The sequence below is a fragment of the Anolis carolinensis genome, chromosome 3 (genome assembly GCF_035594765.1).
Source record: "Anolis carolinensis isolate JA03-04 chromosome 3, rAnoCar3.1.pri, whole genome shotgun sequence".
Classification (NCBI taxonomy): domain Eukaryota; kingdom Metazoa; phylum Chordata; class Lepidosauria; order Squamata; family Dactyloidae; genus Anolis; species Anolis carolinensis.
Genome location: NC_085843.1, coordinates 23,361,223 through 23,377,006, shown reverse-complemented (window position 1 = coordinate 23,377,006; position 15,784 = coordinate 23,361,223). Strand labels below are relative to the sequence as shown.

At 40.9% G+C, this 15,784-nt stretch overlaps 1 protein-coding gene across 3 annotated transcripts in view; it reads right to left on the bottom strand.

The window, feature by feature from the left end:
* The window catches only part of dync2h1 (dynein cytoplasmic 2 heavy chain 1), a 205,090-nt gene that overhangs the window by 61,058 nt on the left and 128,248 nt on the right, over nucleotides 1-15,784 (bottom strand). For all 3 annotated transcript variants that reach the window (XR_010004055.1, XM_003219289.4, XM_062974574.1), the window contains exons 77-81: nucleotides 15,558-15,718; nucleotides 11,710-11,835; nucleotides 9,477-9,587; nucleotides 8,707-8,862; nucleotides 5,943-6,018 (exon numbers count right to left, since the gene is read on the bottom strand). Coding sequence is in view for 2 of the 3 variants with exons in the window: in XM_003219289.4 (XP_003219337.2) it covers nucleotides 5,943-6,018; nucleotides 8,707-8,862; nucleotides 9,477-9,587; nucleotides 11,710-11,835; nucleotides 15,558-15,718 (630 nt within the window). In the remaining variant the exon portion in view is untranslated. The remainder of the gene's footprint in view (nucleotides 1-5,942; nucleotides 6,019-8,706; nucleotides 8,863-9,476; nucleotides 9,588-11,709; nucleotides 11,836-15,557; nucleotides 15,719-15,784) is intronic.

Below are 15,784 nucleotides of genomic sequence, written 5' to 3'. Positions count from 1 at the left end.
GGCTGAAATGGTGGAAAACCCAAGTTTTCCTCTTCATCTGCCACAACAGCGCTAGGAACGGGACTACATGGCCCATGAGTCATCACAATAGTAGCCCATCCTTAAGTGAGAAAGGGAAACGTAGTGCTTGGCGAATCTGTTCTTGAGCCCAGGCATCTGCCTGCTGACTGGCTCTAATTTCTTGAGCGCAAAGGGGTTCTGGGTTAGAGGGAGTTGGTTCAATTGAAGTGGATTTGGTGTTTCCCACTGTGAGCGTGGCAAAGTTTTCGGGCTGCAGCAATCGAGATTCGGAGGTCTCTCTGCGCCCTGCAGCATACTCTGGTTTCCGTGATAGAGCATCTGCCTGCTTGGTCTGAGCCGGGGTTACATAATGGATCTGGAAGTCAAAACGTTCAAAGAATAAAGCCCAGCGCTGCTGCCTTTGATTTAGCTTTCGTGCGGTCCTTAGGTGTTCCAAATTTCGATGATCAGTATGAACCTCAATGGGAAATTTGGCCCCTTCTAACCAATGTCTCCAATTTTCAATGGCTGCCTTTATGGCCAAAAGTTCTTTCTCCCAAATAGTGTAATTTCTCTCTGGGGCTGTTAGTTGACGGGAGTAATAGGCACAAGGATGAAGATGTTCTCCCACTGGTTGCATGAGTATAGCCCCAATTGCCACATCAGAGGCGTCAGCCTGCACAACAAAAGGGGTTTTAAGGATCAGGGTGCTGTAGAATTGGCTGGGTCGTGAATAACTTCTTTAGTTGCTGGAACCCTTTCTCTGCTTGCTCCGTCCAGCGGAAAGGCTGTTTCCCACGGATGCAGCTGGTGATTGGGTCAGACCAGCGGGCGAAGTCTGGGATGAATTTGCGGTAGTAGTTTGCAAACCCCAAGAAACGTTGCACTTCCTTCTTGTTGGTTGGCGCCCGCCATTCCAATACTGCTGAAACCTTTGCCGGGTCCATGGAGAGCCCTAGTGGCGAGACGCGGTATCCCAGGAAGTCTACCTCTTGTAGATCAAAGGCACATTTTTCTAACTTGGCATATAGTCCATGATCCCGCAATCGTTGTAGCACCATTCTGACGTGCTGCTCGTGTTCCGATTGTGATCTAGAAAACACCAAAAAATCGTCCAAATATATGATCAAGAACCGATCTAGATAATCCTGGAAGATATCGTTGACAAAATGCTGGAACGTTGCGGGAGCTCCGGATAATCCGTAATTCATGACTAGCGACTCAAATAATCCGAATTTGGTCTGGAAGGCGGTTTTCCATTCGTCCCCTTCTCTGATGCGAACTAGATTGTAAGCCCCCTGGAGATCCAGCTTGGTGTAAACCTTGGCCCCTCGGAGCCGGTCTAATATGTCTGAGATCAAAGGCAGGGGTAGCGGTTCCGTTTCGTGATATTGTTCAATGCTCTATAGTCCACAACCAAGCGTAGGTCCCCTGACTTCTTTTTTACAAACATCACTGGGGAAGCGGCTGGGGATTGAGAGGGTCTGATGAACCCCTTGCGAAGGTTTGACTCTATAAACTCCCTGAGAGCTTCTTGCTCTGGTTCAGTCAGGGAGTAGAGGTGTCCTCGCGGAATCGGGGCCCCCTCCACCAAGTCAATGGCACAGTCGTAGGGTCTATGTGGGGGTAGTTTCTCGGCTTCCTTTTCATTGAAAACATCCCAAAAGTCCGAATATTTCTTGGGCAAGGTGATGATGGGCTCAGCGTCCGTGGCATGACAGACCTTGGCTACTAGACAATGGTTTTGGCAATATCTTGAGGCAAACTGTAGTTCTCTGTTGGACCAGGAGATGTTAGGGTCGTGGAGGGTCAGCCATGGAATCCCCAAAATCACAGGGAAGTGGGGAACCTCGGTAACAAAGAAGGAAATTTCTTCCATGTGTTCCCTTATCCACATCCTGGTGGGTTCAGTCCATTGGCTTACTGGACCTGTCTTTAGGGGACGGCCATCTATGGCCTGCACCACCCGGGCATTCTTGAAATCATGATATTGTAATCCTAGAGAGTCGGCATACTCTCTATCGATGAAGTTGTTTGTTGCCCCTGAGTCTATCATGGCATGGATCATGACGGGTCCTTTTTTCACTGACCACAGCGTGACCACCAGGAGAAATAGGACCCCGGTTTGCGGCTCTTGAGTGGGGTTTTTGACCGGGTTGGTGAGCCTCTCTACGCCCGGTCGCTGTCTTCCCCCGCCGGCTTTGCTCCAGCCGCCTCGGCCGTCTCCGTCTCCGCGGAGGACGCCGCCGCCAGGCGGGCGGCGGGCTTTCTTTTGGCTGGGCATTCCCTGGCGAAGTGGCCCCCGTTCCCGCAGTACCAACACAAATTCAAACGTTGGCGGCGGGCCTTTTCGGCAACATCTAATCTGGGGCGCACATTGCCCAACTGCATCGGTTCCTCCTCGCTTCCCATGGGGTTTGGGGCTGGCGGTGGAGATCTCCATGCTGGACGTGGTTGAACACTGGCAGAAGCGGGGGGTTTCACTCCGGCTCTTCCACTCTGGCCTCGGAGCCACTGTTTTTTGTTGGCTATTAGGGCTTTGGCTCGTAAACACTGGTTGATGAGTCTCTCAAGAGTCCCTGGAGGATCCACCTTAGAGATCTCTTCCTGCATTTCGAAGTTGAGGCCCTCACGAAACTGTCCTCTAAGGGCTACATCGTTCCAGCCGGTGCTTTGAGCCAGCACCCGGAACTCGGCTATGTACCGGGACAACAGCCTGTCCCCTTGGAAGAGACGCCGGAGTTTATGGCCGGCCGCCACCTCGTCGTCTTCGATCCCCCAGGTCTTTCTAAGGTGATTCAAGAAATTTTGCGCAGAGCTTAGGTGCGTGGAACCCGCATCAAACAGCGCCGTTGCCCAATTGGCCGCAGGTCCATCTAGGAGGCTGTAGATCCACGCCACTTTGACATCTTCTTGAGGAAATTCAGCTTGGCGGGCTTCTAAGTACGCCTGGCATTGGCGACGGAAGACATGAACCTTGGAGGCTTCTCCAGAAAACTTGGTTGGTAGCGCTAGGGCAGGGAGACGCACTCCGCGTTCCTTCAAGCCCAGAATTTCACCCTCCTGCGTTCGGAGAGTATCTCGGATCCGGTCGAATTCTTCCCGGGAAATGGTGTAGCTGAGTGGTTGGGCATCTGCCCCGGTTCCTGTGGACATTCTGGCCTTAGGTTAATTGGTGCTTGGGGTGGCGGAGTCAAACTGTCAGGACCCAGGCTGCAGAGCACCAATAACCATGCGCAGAGACCAGAATCTATCTAATATCTTTATTAAAGAATTATATAAAGTCAATAAAAACAAGTGAAGAATAAAGTTCAGAAGCAGACCTTTCAGATGAGGTCAAATATAGTCCAGGAAAATAATGTCCAATATAAGATATTAGAGTTCAAAGTTATAATCTACTTGACCGAAACACACTTTGCCAAGCAAAGTGTGGGGAAATGACAGGGTCTCTAAAGTCCAAGGTAGCTTGACAACAAGGCTGGAAAATAGGCTTGAATCTTGGCTAGATCAAACTTGAAACGAGGCAACATGAAATATGAACTGAGTCCAGAGAAGTCCGTGAAACAAGGCTAGGCTAGAAACTTGATCCGTGAAACAAGACAAGGCTGAAAACTCGATCCGGGAAACAGGGAACTGGGGTACGAAGTCCACACACGATCTCTCTCCTCAAGCTGAACAAATTGACTCCGCAAGGTTCCCCTTGCGGCAAAACCCCTATATAGGGTCTTGTTTTCCCGCCAATAGAACACTTTCCCTGGAGAACAAGAAGTGAAACCCAAACTGTGTCCAGATGCATAACTCCTTAGAATTTCCCAAGGGAAGCAGACCTAATCAGCTAATTGGCAGCGATTCTGAGGCTCCGGCGATTAGCCTCCCTTGCCCCTCTATCTCTATTATAATTGTCCTTTCGGGAAAACGGGGGAGAATTCTGCCCAAGGCTTGTTTGGTTAACTTCCTGAGGACAAACATCCTCCAGGTGGCGAGGCTCCGATTCAAGCTGAACCGGTGGAAATCCCAAATTTTCCTCCTCATCTGCCACAATAGCACTAGGAACGGGACTACAAGGCCCATGAGACATCACATCTATCAGCATTCCTCATCATTGGCTATGCTTGCTAGTGTCGAATGGGATTTGTACTCTAACATCCAGTTATCCTAACTTTGCCCATTTAGGATAAGCATTGCTCAGTGTCTTATTAGTTTGATGTTGTTTTGCATAGAAGATAAATATGCTAAGTGTTTTAAATGAACTCTTGATGTTAAATTCTTTTTTAAAAAATGTTGTCCTAGTATTTCTTTAGATTTTGTCTTTCAGAATCCACTTCCAGAAAAATAGAAACAATCATGGAAATAATTTTAGGAAGAAAGAGAAAGATATGAAGACCTAAGGAAAAAAAAAACAGATTGATACATTTGAATTCCTATTTTTGAGCATATGAAATTATTCCCACTGGATGAGCAGTTCAAGGAGAGTCTACTTTATTTTTGTTGTTGACAGGAGTAGATTTGCATCCATATCTCTCTTTATGAGCCAATTAAAACACTATGATCATCTGGAGGGAGCCTTTTCTTTCAAGCTCGTTTGGTGGGAACAAAGGAAACGGCCTTTTCAGTGGCTGCTCCCAGACCATGGAATTTCCTCTGTAGGTCAAGAAGGCATTGTTCCTGCTCCCTTTCATTGGCCAGTTAAAAACATTTTTCTGCCATCAAGCGTTTATACACTGATGGTGGTTGAACCTTTAAAGGTGGTGCGATTGGGATTTTAAGATGGGGATAAAATGGGCAATTGTTTTGATATAAATTGTTTAATTGTATATATATTGCTGTATTTGCATTGTTTTATAATCATTTTTAATATGTATTGTTAATCACCTTGAATCCCTATATAGGAAGAAAGGTATGATAAAAAATAAAGTAAATAAATAAATGATTTATATACAGTTATGTTTTTGTTTTCTGCTTCCCTATTCCTCTATTTTTAAACTCCTGCATTAACTTTCAGTAAGTAGATGAGTAAAGAAGGTAGGTTTCAAAATTTCATGCATCTGTTTACATTGCTTCTAAATTCAAAACAGGTATGGGAGCGAAGAAAAAATTCAGAAATGGAATGTCTCAACTTCATTTTAGTTCAATTTTCATTATAATAATATAACACAAATGTAAATACCAATCTCAAATTAATTTCATAGTGTGTATGAAATAACCCTCATTTAACTTAAAATAGTGAACAGAAAATATTAGCTGTTTGGTTTACATTAGCACTTTTTTTTACTGACTGTCATGTCCCTTTTATATATTTCACAGATTTTTCACTATTTAGTGAATGGTTCATTTGTATATAATTAAAGTGTTGGCATGCACCTCAACTTTGTTTCTTATATTATAAACAAAATATTTCATTATTGAAGGATGTATTTATTTGATTTTTCTCATCTATTAAAATATTATTTGTTTTTAAAATATAACAAAGAACCTCTAAACAAGAAATGTGAAATGTATCTCAATTACTTTTGGTAAAATAAACTTCTCAGTTGTGTTTCAGACTAATATGCCATAGACTGTTAAACATTAGAAAAAAATGTAAATCAAATCCTTTGGCTTTATACTGATGAGTTTAAGTACATTTTCTTTTTCATGCTTGAATGCATTAAAGTATAATTGGTTATTATTCATAATTATATGAAATGTTCTTATGTCAACAACTATTGTTCATCATTCTCCCATTAATCACATTTTCATAAAACGGACATACTATTTTTAAAAAAGTTCTTACATAAAGAGATTTTATTAATTATCAATGTATATATAAACATTTATATTTAATAATTGGATATAAACCATTCTCCAAGGACAATCCTATTTAGAATTTGAATGATAAAAGATATATCCAAGTGATGGTTTAAATTCAACCATCAAAATTCCTTGAAGAAATGATTACTCACCATCAAAAAGTCTATCAATAATGTCATACCCTGCACGAAGATCAGATAAAGAAAATTCATAGAATTTAGTCCAACCCTATAAAAGAAAAATAATATAATTTATTCAACTGATATTATTAAGTGTGAGTGCCCAAATGAGAAGAAAATGTTCAAAACTTTGTGCCATGTTTGCTCCAATTAGTACAACGGGCGGCAGCCAGATTAATAACTGGGGCGGCTTACAAGGAGCGTACCACCCCCCTACTTAGCCAGCTCCACTGGTTGCCGATATGCTACCGAGCCCAATGCAAAGTGCTGGTTTTGACCTATAAAGCCCTAAATGGTTCTGGCCCAATCTACTTGTCCGAACGTATCTCCTCCTATGAGCCAGGAAGATCCCTAAGGTCATCTGGTGAGACCCTGCTCTCGGTCCCGCCTGCCCCACAAGTGCGCCTGGTGGGTACGAGGGACAGGGCCTTCTCGGTGGTGGCTCCCCGGCTGTGGAACACCCTCCCCACAGAAATACGGCAAGCCCCAACCCTTTTGAGTTTTAGAAAAGCCCTGAAAACATGGCTATGTGCCCAGGCTTTCGAAGATTAAATGATAAAGATGATCCAGACTGATTTACAGCTACAGCACGAGGATTTTGGATGAATGGATTTTAATCATATGTTTTATATTTTTATATTGTTTTAATTGTTTTAATTGGATTTTCATTGCTGTTTTAATTATGTGTAGGCATCGAATTGTTGCCAATTTTGTATGCCGCCCTGAGTCCCTTCAGGTGAGAAGGGCGGGATATAAATGTTGGAAATAAATAAATAAATAAATAAATGTCAAATTTCAGCAGAAAAAAAGAATGCAAAGAATTCAGCCATCCCAAATGCCCCAAATGAAAGGTTTTCTAAATCTCAGAAAAATATATCAGTCTAATTAAAAGAAAAAAAAAACTCTAATGGCCTATTGACCAATACAACATTTAGCAATACAGGTATCCAGGCCACTTGCCTATATCAGTGGATTGTAACACTTAGAAATCTTACCCAGCATATTGTGTAATGATGAAGACAGAGAGCTATAGTCCAACAGCATCTAGAACAGGGGTTGAGAACCTTTTTTCTGCCAAGGGCCATTTAGATACGTATAGCATCATTTGCAGGTCATGTCTTTTGTTCTTTTTTAAAATTATATATAATTATAAAATGGTATATTATATATATATATATATATATATATATATATATATATATATATCCCCATGTGACCTACCTCAGCAAGCACACACACCAAGCAGTTTAACCCTGGTCTCTATCCAAGGAGGTCATCAAAGATGTTCCCTCATCCATAGAAGCCACAGCTGTGTGCTCTTGGATGCGAAATATTTTCATTGTTCTAATCCTGAATCTTGGATTTGGAACATATCCAGTGTTTGTATCATCGACTCCTGAGGTCTTTTCTGTGTACTATAATTTCCTTACATTCATCTGAGATTCCCTTTTTTTCAAGGAGCATTAAAGGCACCAGATCTGAGTTAGTACTTGGTAAGTATTTGGGTGGGAGACCAAGGCCCAGACCAAATGATCTTGGGGACTGTTTATGGCTTTCTGTTGGTTTCTACTTTATGGAATTCAGTAACCTGGTTCACATATCCTGGTAAGCCAAGTTTCAGTAGAATGTTGCAGAGAACAGGCCATCATGGTTGATTACTCCCATTTGCAACAGACATGGCTAAGTGAACTATGGACCATCCATTCCTAGTTTCTGTAATGAGAGGACATTTTGGGAGGAAGATGCATTTATATAATAGTGTGTGTGGGGGGGGGGGGGGGAGGAGTGATGGATAACTATAAGGGCCTCCAAATGATCTTGGGGAGATCATATGAGGTCACTGCCCCCCTACCCAAATTATAGGGCATTTTTTCTTATTTATTATGAGAAACAAACATGACTGAGAAACAAACAGATTTCACTCTAAAGAAACCATCAATATAAGTTGATGGTTTATTCAGCAGCTTTTCCTTGAAGCAGAGAGATCAGTCAGGGTGCATCAGAATGATAATTTATTCATTGTAAACTAGAAATCTAGAATTCTGAATTATCAGAATGTCTGCACCCTCCCAATGTTTCTAAACTGCGCAGAGCTGGAAAGTTCTGAAATATCTAAAAATGTTATTCAGTTTTTTGTTTTGTTTTTTGGCAGGGGGGCCTTATTAACACTGACCATTAACTGACAATTTATGAGAGAATCAAATGCGCAGCTCTTAATCATAAGAGGCAGAGCACAGATAACTCTGACTTCAGAAAATGAAGAAGGGTCTAACTCATATAAGTCATTGTGACATCCAAACGTAGAAGAAGAAAAAAAACAAGAGCAAGCATCAATTTAGGAAAAATAGAACAACCCGCAAGGCAGCTTTCTTAAGGAACACATCCAAATAAAACAAACAAACTGTAAGTATTTAAGACAGCTGCAAGGCCTTTAAGACACTTAAAATAGTTTCCAACCAAAAAATTGTTTTGGAAAAAAACAAGCATCAATTATTACATATTAACAGTTCATTTTAGTACAAACAAATAGTTGGAGCTCATAAAATTGATCATGGGAAGACAGGAAAATACAGAACAACTGTTATTAATATATTCTTGCACAGTGTGTTTGAGATCGCAAAAGTAGTATTTTGTAGTCTCAGAATAATTTAATTTCAGTGTGCAGGAATAAATATGATAGCATGGAATGCAATTAGCATATGATCCATACAAGAAAAATCATAGCAACGCTCATTACCTGAGGGATATAATTCCTTCTTTCTTGACATGCCGCATGAAACCAAGCCAAGCTAAAAAGAGCATGGGCTCGAGACAAGTTACCCTTTTTGCTAATTTGCTCTGGCGTCCAGGATTCATATGTGCGCATTAAGTTCTTTTTTAGGCCTGGAGGTGCCTGAAGCAGAAAATAAGAGTTTAGTGTAAAAAATATTAGAGGCTGTATTCTGAGTAATTTGAACAGAGGTTCATTTGCACAATATCCTTCCTGCTTTATCCTTTTCACAGCAGCCTAACAGAAATACAAAACAGAAAGAAAATACAAGCGGCTGCAGAGTGAGAGAATGATCAGCAAAAAACTATATAATGATTCTAGTTTGTGAGTGTGGTCCTATCACAAAAAAATATCTCTGCCCAATTGTAGCTGCTTTCTCTCTCAGACTTTAACCCATTGTAACATATTTCAGGCCTTTTGGGGGTTCCTATGAGCTGCAACAGTGGCTTTGGAGGGAAATAGAGAAGACTGCAGTAAAAAAAGAGAAAACAAAAAATGACTACTACAAAAGTAGCTTCTAACTTATGGTGACCATATCATGGGATTTTCTTGGCAAGATTTGTTCAGAGTTGGTTTTGCCATTGCCTTCCTCTGGGGCTGAGAGGGTATGACTTGCCCAAAGTCACCCAATGGGTTTCCATGGCTAAGCCAAAATTCGTAGTAGTCCACCAACCAACATTCATATACCTACACAACCCTGGCTCCCATATAATCACAAAAAAAATCTTATATCTTACCTCATATGTAATCTTGAGACTTGACTGAAGCAAAATGGGAGAAAATTTGGGATGGACTTCAGCAGTCAACCAAAGACGGAACCCAGGTTTAGGTTGCAGATTGTTAAGTTCCTACAGGAAATAAAATCAGAAACTTTATAAAATATTCATCACAAGAAAAAAGATCTAAGTAAAGATCTCTATCTGAAAACCATGAAGAAAGTTAAGATTTTTACAAATATTATTTGTTCTAAAACAATTCAGAATAACAGTTGGCTACTCTTGTAATATTGGTAATCATGTTAAGGCCTGGTTTGAGGGAAAAGCTGAGATATGAAATTCATGCTTTAGTCTGTCTCTTCTTTAATAACCAGTTAGACAAATTACAGTGTTCTGAGTATTGTTGTAGGCTTCCACGGCTAGAACCACTGGAGTGTTGTGTGTGGTTTCAGGCTGTATGGCTCTGTTCTAGCAGCATTACAATGTTCTGAGTTTGGATATCACACGGAACAGAAGTTAGTGAAAAATGGAAAACAAGCACAGCCAGGCTCCTTCTCTGATGTGCTATGAAGCAGAAGAGGGTACATGGAAACATGGAAGTTAGTTTACATCAGGAGAAAAAATAGTTTCCTATTATGTCTGAACATTCAACAGAATCCTCTTACTTTTGTATGTTGGCAGAGAAAGGGATACTACAGACCTAGACAGAATGTTCCTTGGAGAGCTGAAAATGTTCTTAGTAGGCATATCTTTTACAAATTTATTTTATGAACATCTATGCCTTTAAATAAATTATGTAAGGGTTTTCTAATATTCAGCTGCATGCTCACACATCTCACATATACATGGTGTATGTGTATTGTTCATGTTGACTAAACTTGTATTTCCTCCATACATGTCATTTCACTTAGCATTTAAAGAATATATATGAAAAAATTCATTATGACATAATGTTTTTATGTATATTTACCTCACAAGAAGCCTAATTGCTAGTCCCAAGTGGAGTAGACACATTGAGTCAAACAACGTACGTGTTTATTTACCAAATCACAACTGCCAGAATAGGTCTGCTCTAGTTGCGTGGCAATTAGATTTAGGTCCCTAATCAATGCAATGATATAATGGATATATTTATGTATAACCTCATCTATGTACAAATCAAGGGCTAGTTTTGGGTTCAAAATTATAGAATTTAATATGATTTATGGAGAAATCAAGCATCATTCCATGGAACCAGTACTGTTTCAGGGGCTAGTTGCCCCTGGCTGCCATCATTTTGTGGTGCTCTGGCAGAAAGAAATGTGGGGGGAGGACAGTGTTTCTTTTAGTTTCTCCTAGGATGAGTTAAATTCTCATCTTTTGTTGCTCTATTCAGGGAAGGGATTTTTCTTTGACAGTATTCTTAATAAGAATTAAGGCATTCCCCGAATTACAAACATCCAACTTAAATATGACTCATAGCTAAGAACAGGTGGGGGAGGGGGGGTGGACAACAGGAAGTGAGAGAAATCTAGCCCTAGGAAGGGAAATTCATTCATGAAAAGCTGTCTCAGCTGAAGCATTATCACCAACCAATCTTTTTTCCACAACAAGACAATTTTTTCAAAATCCAATTATCACAGGGACAGAACGTGAAGGTGGCATCTTCTAAACAGGGGCACAGATATATATGACTGGAGTTAGACTTAAAAATGTACCTTTCTGACTAACATACAAATTCAACTTAAGAACGAACCTATAGAACCTATTTTGTTTGTAACTTGGGGACCCGCTGTATAGTACTTACTATAGAGTCTCGCTTATCCAACATAAACAGGCCAGCAGAACGTCAGATAAGCAGAAATGTTGGATAATAACGAAGGATTAAGGAAAAACGTATTAAACATCAAATTAATTTATAATTTTACAAATTAAGCACCAAAACATCATGTTTTCCAACAAATAGACAGAAAAAACAGTTCAATACACGGTAACGTTATGTAGTAATTATTGTATTCATGAATTTAGCACCAAAACATTGCAATGTATTGAAAATATTGACTACAAAAACATTTATTACTAAAAGGCAAACTGTGTTGGATAATACAGAACATTGGATAAGTGAGACTCTACTGTAGTTTTGATCTGTAGAAAAATCAATCCAGTTTTTGATTTTTTTTGTCTGATATTTTTAGATTTATATGTGAGTCTAGTAGATCATTTGATCTACTACTTTGGAACAAAGACTGAAGACTTTGGAATGTATGATTCTTACTTTTTCCAATATGGGAAGCCACGACACAACAAGGTGCAAATTTTTCAAACAGAGCCATTCTCCAGTCCTTGCACATTCTTTCACAGTCTGAATAGCTAGATCAGCTTGGCCCTGACCCATAGCAACCTAAAAAAAGACAGTCAAATATATTAGGTTATTGTGGAAAATATATTATAGGGCTCCTATAGATGAAGTCATTATGATTAAATGCAGACGTGGTGGTGGGGCTTGAGTGCCTCGATGAAGCCATAAGCTATACCGTGCAGGGCCACCCAAGACGGGAAGGTCATGGCAGAAAGGTCAGACCAAGCACGATCCTTGGGGAAGGTAATGGCAACCCACCCCAGTATTCTTGCCATGAAAACTATATGGATCAATACAAGCAGAGAAATGTTGGTATACCATCGGAAGATAGGACCCCCAGGTTGGAAGATGGTCAAAATGCTACTGGGGAGGAGCAGAGGATTAGTCCAAGTAGCCCCAGAAATGATGATGCAGTTAGCTCAAAGCTGGCCGACGGTGATGGAGGTGAAGGACGAATCCGATATTCTAGAGATCAACACACTATAGGAACTTGGAATGTAAGATCTAAGAGCCAGGGCAAACTGGATGTGGTTATTGGTGAGATGTCAAGATTAAAGATAGACATTCTGGGAGTCAGTGAACTGAAATGGACTGGAATGGGCCACTTCACAAAAGATGACCACCAGATCTACTACTGCGGACAAGAGGAACACCGAAGAAATGGAGCAGCCTTCATAATTAATAATAAAGTTGCGAAAGCAGTGATTGGATACAACCCAAAAAATGATAGAATGATATCAATTCGAGTTAAAGGCAAGCCGTTTAACATTACAGTGATCCAAATATAAACCCCTACCACAGCTGCTGAAGAAGCAGAAATAGATAAGTTCTACGAGGATCTACAGCATTTAGTGGATAATACACCAAAAATAGACATTATTCTCATTACAGGATATTGGAATGCTAAGGTGGGCAGTCAAATGATAACCGGGATCACAGGCAAGCATGGTCTGGGACAACAAAATGAAGCAGGACGTAGGCTGATAGAATTTTGCCAGGAAAACTCAATGTGCATAACAAACACTCTCTTCCAACAACCTAAAAGACAGCTTTACACATGGACTTCACCAGATGGTCTACACCGAAATCACATTGACTACATCCTTTGCAGCCAAAGGTGGTGGACATCCATCCAGTCGGTGAAAACAAGATCTGGAGCTGACTGTAGTTCAGATCACGAACTTCTTATTACAAAATTTAGAATCAGACTAAAGAGAATGGGGAAAACAGACCAATTAGATATGATCTCACAAATATTCCCAGTGAATATGCAGTGGAAGTGAAGAATAGATTTCAGGGACTAGATTTAATAAATAGAGACCCAGAAGAACTATGGACAGAAGTCCACAACACTGTTCAGGAGGCAGCAACAAAGTACGTCCCAAAGAAAAAGAAAACCAAGAAGGCAAGATGGTTCTCCGTTGAGACATTGGAAGTAGCCCAAGAAAGAAGGAAGGCGAAAGGAAACAGCGATAGGGGGAGATATGCCCAATTAAATGCACAATTTCAGAGGCTAGCCAGAAGAGACAAGGAACTATTTTTGAACAAGCAATGCATGGAAGTGGAAGAAAACAACAGAATAGGAAGGACAAGAGACCTCTTCCAGAAAATCAGAAACATCGGAGGCAAATTTCAAGCAAAAATGGGTATGATCAAAAACAAAGAAGGCAGGGACTTAACAGAAGCTGAAGAGATCAAGAAAAGGTGGCGAGAATATACAGAAGATCTGTATAGGAAGGATAATAATATAGAGGATAGCTTTGACGGTGTGGTGAGTGAATTAGAACCAGACATCCTGAGGAGTGAGGTTGAATGGGCTTTAAGAAGCATTGCTAACAACAAGGCAGCAGGAGATGAAGGGATCCCAGCTGAGCTGTTTAAAATATTGGAAGGTGATGCTGTCAAGTTGTTGCATGCCATATGCCAGCAAATATGGAAAACACAAGATTGGCCATCAGATTGGAAAAAATCAATTTATATTCCCATACCAAAAAAGGGAAACACTAAAGAATGCTCAAACTTCCGTACAGTGGCACCTATTTCCCATGGCAGTAAGGTAATGCTCAAGATCCTGCAAGGCAGACTCCAGCAATACATGGAGCGAGAGTTGCCAGATGTCCAAGCTGGGTTCAGAAAAGGCAGAGGAACGAGAGACCAAATTGCCAATATCCGCTGGATAATAGAGGAAGCCAGGGAGATTCAGAAAAACATCTACTTCTGCTTTATTAACTATTCTAAAGCCTTTGACTGTGTGGATCATAATAAACTATGGCATGTTCTTGGTGGTATGGGGATACCAAGTCACCTTGTCTGTCTCCTGAGAAATCTATATAAAGACCAAGTGGCCACAGTAAGAACAGACCACGGAACAACAGACTGGTTTAAGATTGGGAAAGGAGTACGGCAGGGCTGCATACTTTCACCCTCCCTATTCAACTTGTACGCAGAACACATCATGCGACATGCGGGGCTTGAGGAATCCAAGGCCGGAGTTAAAATTGCTGGAAGAAACATTAACAACCTTAGGTATGCAGATGATACCACTCTGATGGCCGAAAGTGAGGAAGAGCTGAGGAGCCTTATCACCAAGGTGAAGGAAGAAAGTGCAAAAGCTGGGTTGCAGTTAAACATCAAGAAAACCAAGAACATGGCAACTACACCTATTGACAAATAGAGGGAGAAAACGTGGAGGCAGTGACAGACTTTATATTTCTAGGTGCGAAGATCACTGCAGATGCAGACTGCAGCCAGGAAATCAGAAGACATTTACTTCTTGGGAGGAGAGCAATGGCCAACCTTGACAAAATAGTGAAGAGCAGAGACATCACACTGGCAACGAAGGTCCGCTTAGTCAAAGCAATGGTATTCCTCATAATAACCTATGGATGCGAGAGCTGGACCATAAGGAAGGCTGAGTGAAGGAAGATAGACACTTTTGAACTTTGGTGCTGGAGGAAAATCCTGAGAGTGCCTTAGACCGCAAGAAGATCCAACCAGTCCATCCTCCAGTAAATAATGCCTGGCTGCTCACTGGAGGGAAGAATATTAGAGGCAAGGCAGAAGTATTTTGCCCACATCATGAGGAGACAGGAAAGCTTGGAAAAGATCACGATGCTGGGGAAAATGGAAGGAAAAAGGAAGAGAGGCCGACCAAGGGCAAGATGGGTGGACGGTATCCTTGAAGTGACTGGCTTGACCTTGAAGGAACTGGGGCGGTGACGGCCAACAGGGAGCTCTGGTGTGGAGTGGTCCATGAGGTCACGTAGAGTCGGAGATGACTAAACGACTGAGCAGCAGCAGGTAAATATATTTTAGGGCTCCTGTAGATGAAGTCATTATGATTAAATGCAGAATTATAACAGTATTATTAAGACTGATCTGAATGACCTTACAGTAAATACTTGGGAAGTCAAAGATGATTGCCCAAACATGTATTCAAAAGCAAGCCCTAAATACAGCACAATGATGTGAATTCTAACATAATAGCTAAGGGAGAGAATGGGAGTCACATCAAAAGTGAAAAAAATAAGGAATAAAATATGATGATAATTATGCCATGCAGAATGACAAAACAATAGGAATGAAAGCAATTGTATAGGAGTCCCTCAGGGAAGATAGGGCAAAATATAAAAACAAATGATTATGATTATGATTATTATTGTTATTCAAATATAGTAAATAAAGACTAAATTAGATGCTCTTCTCATGAGCCCTGGTCACCCAAAGTATACGAGGTTTTTTCTTGATACACATCAGAAATTCACCTGGTGGTAGCAATCTCCACTTCTTTCAACACTTGCAAGTTCTTGTAATTCCTGCGAAGGATCAGCCCCAGGAGAAATAATGATCAATATGGGTTCAATTTCAAGTGTTTCTTTGTAGAGACGTTTCAGATTTAGTGGTGGCGGAGACAACTCTTTAATCCCTAAAAATGGATAGATGTATAACATAAAACTGTGGGAAAGTTAAGAATGCATTTTAACTAGTCACC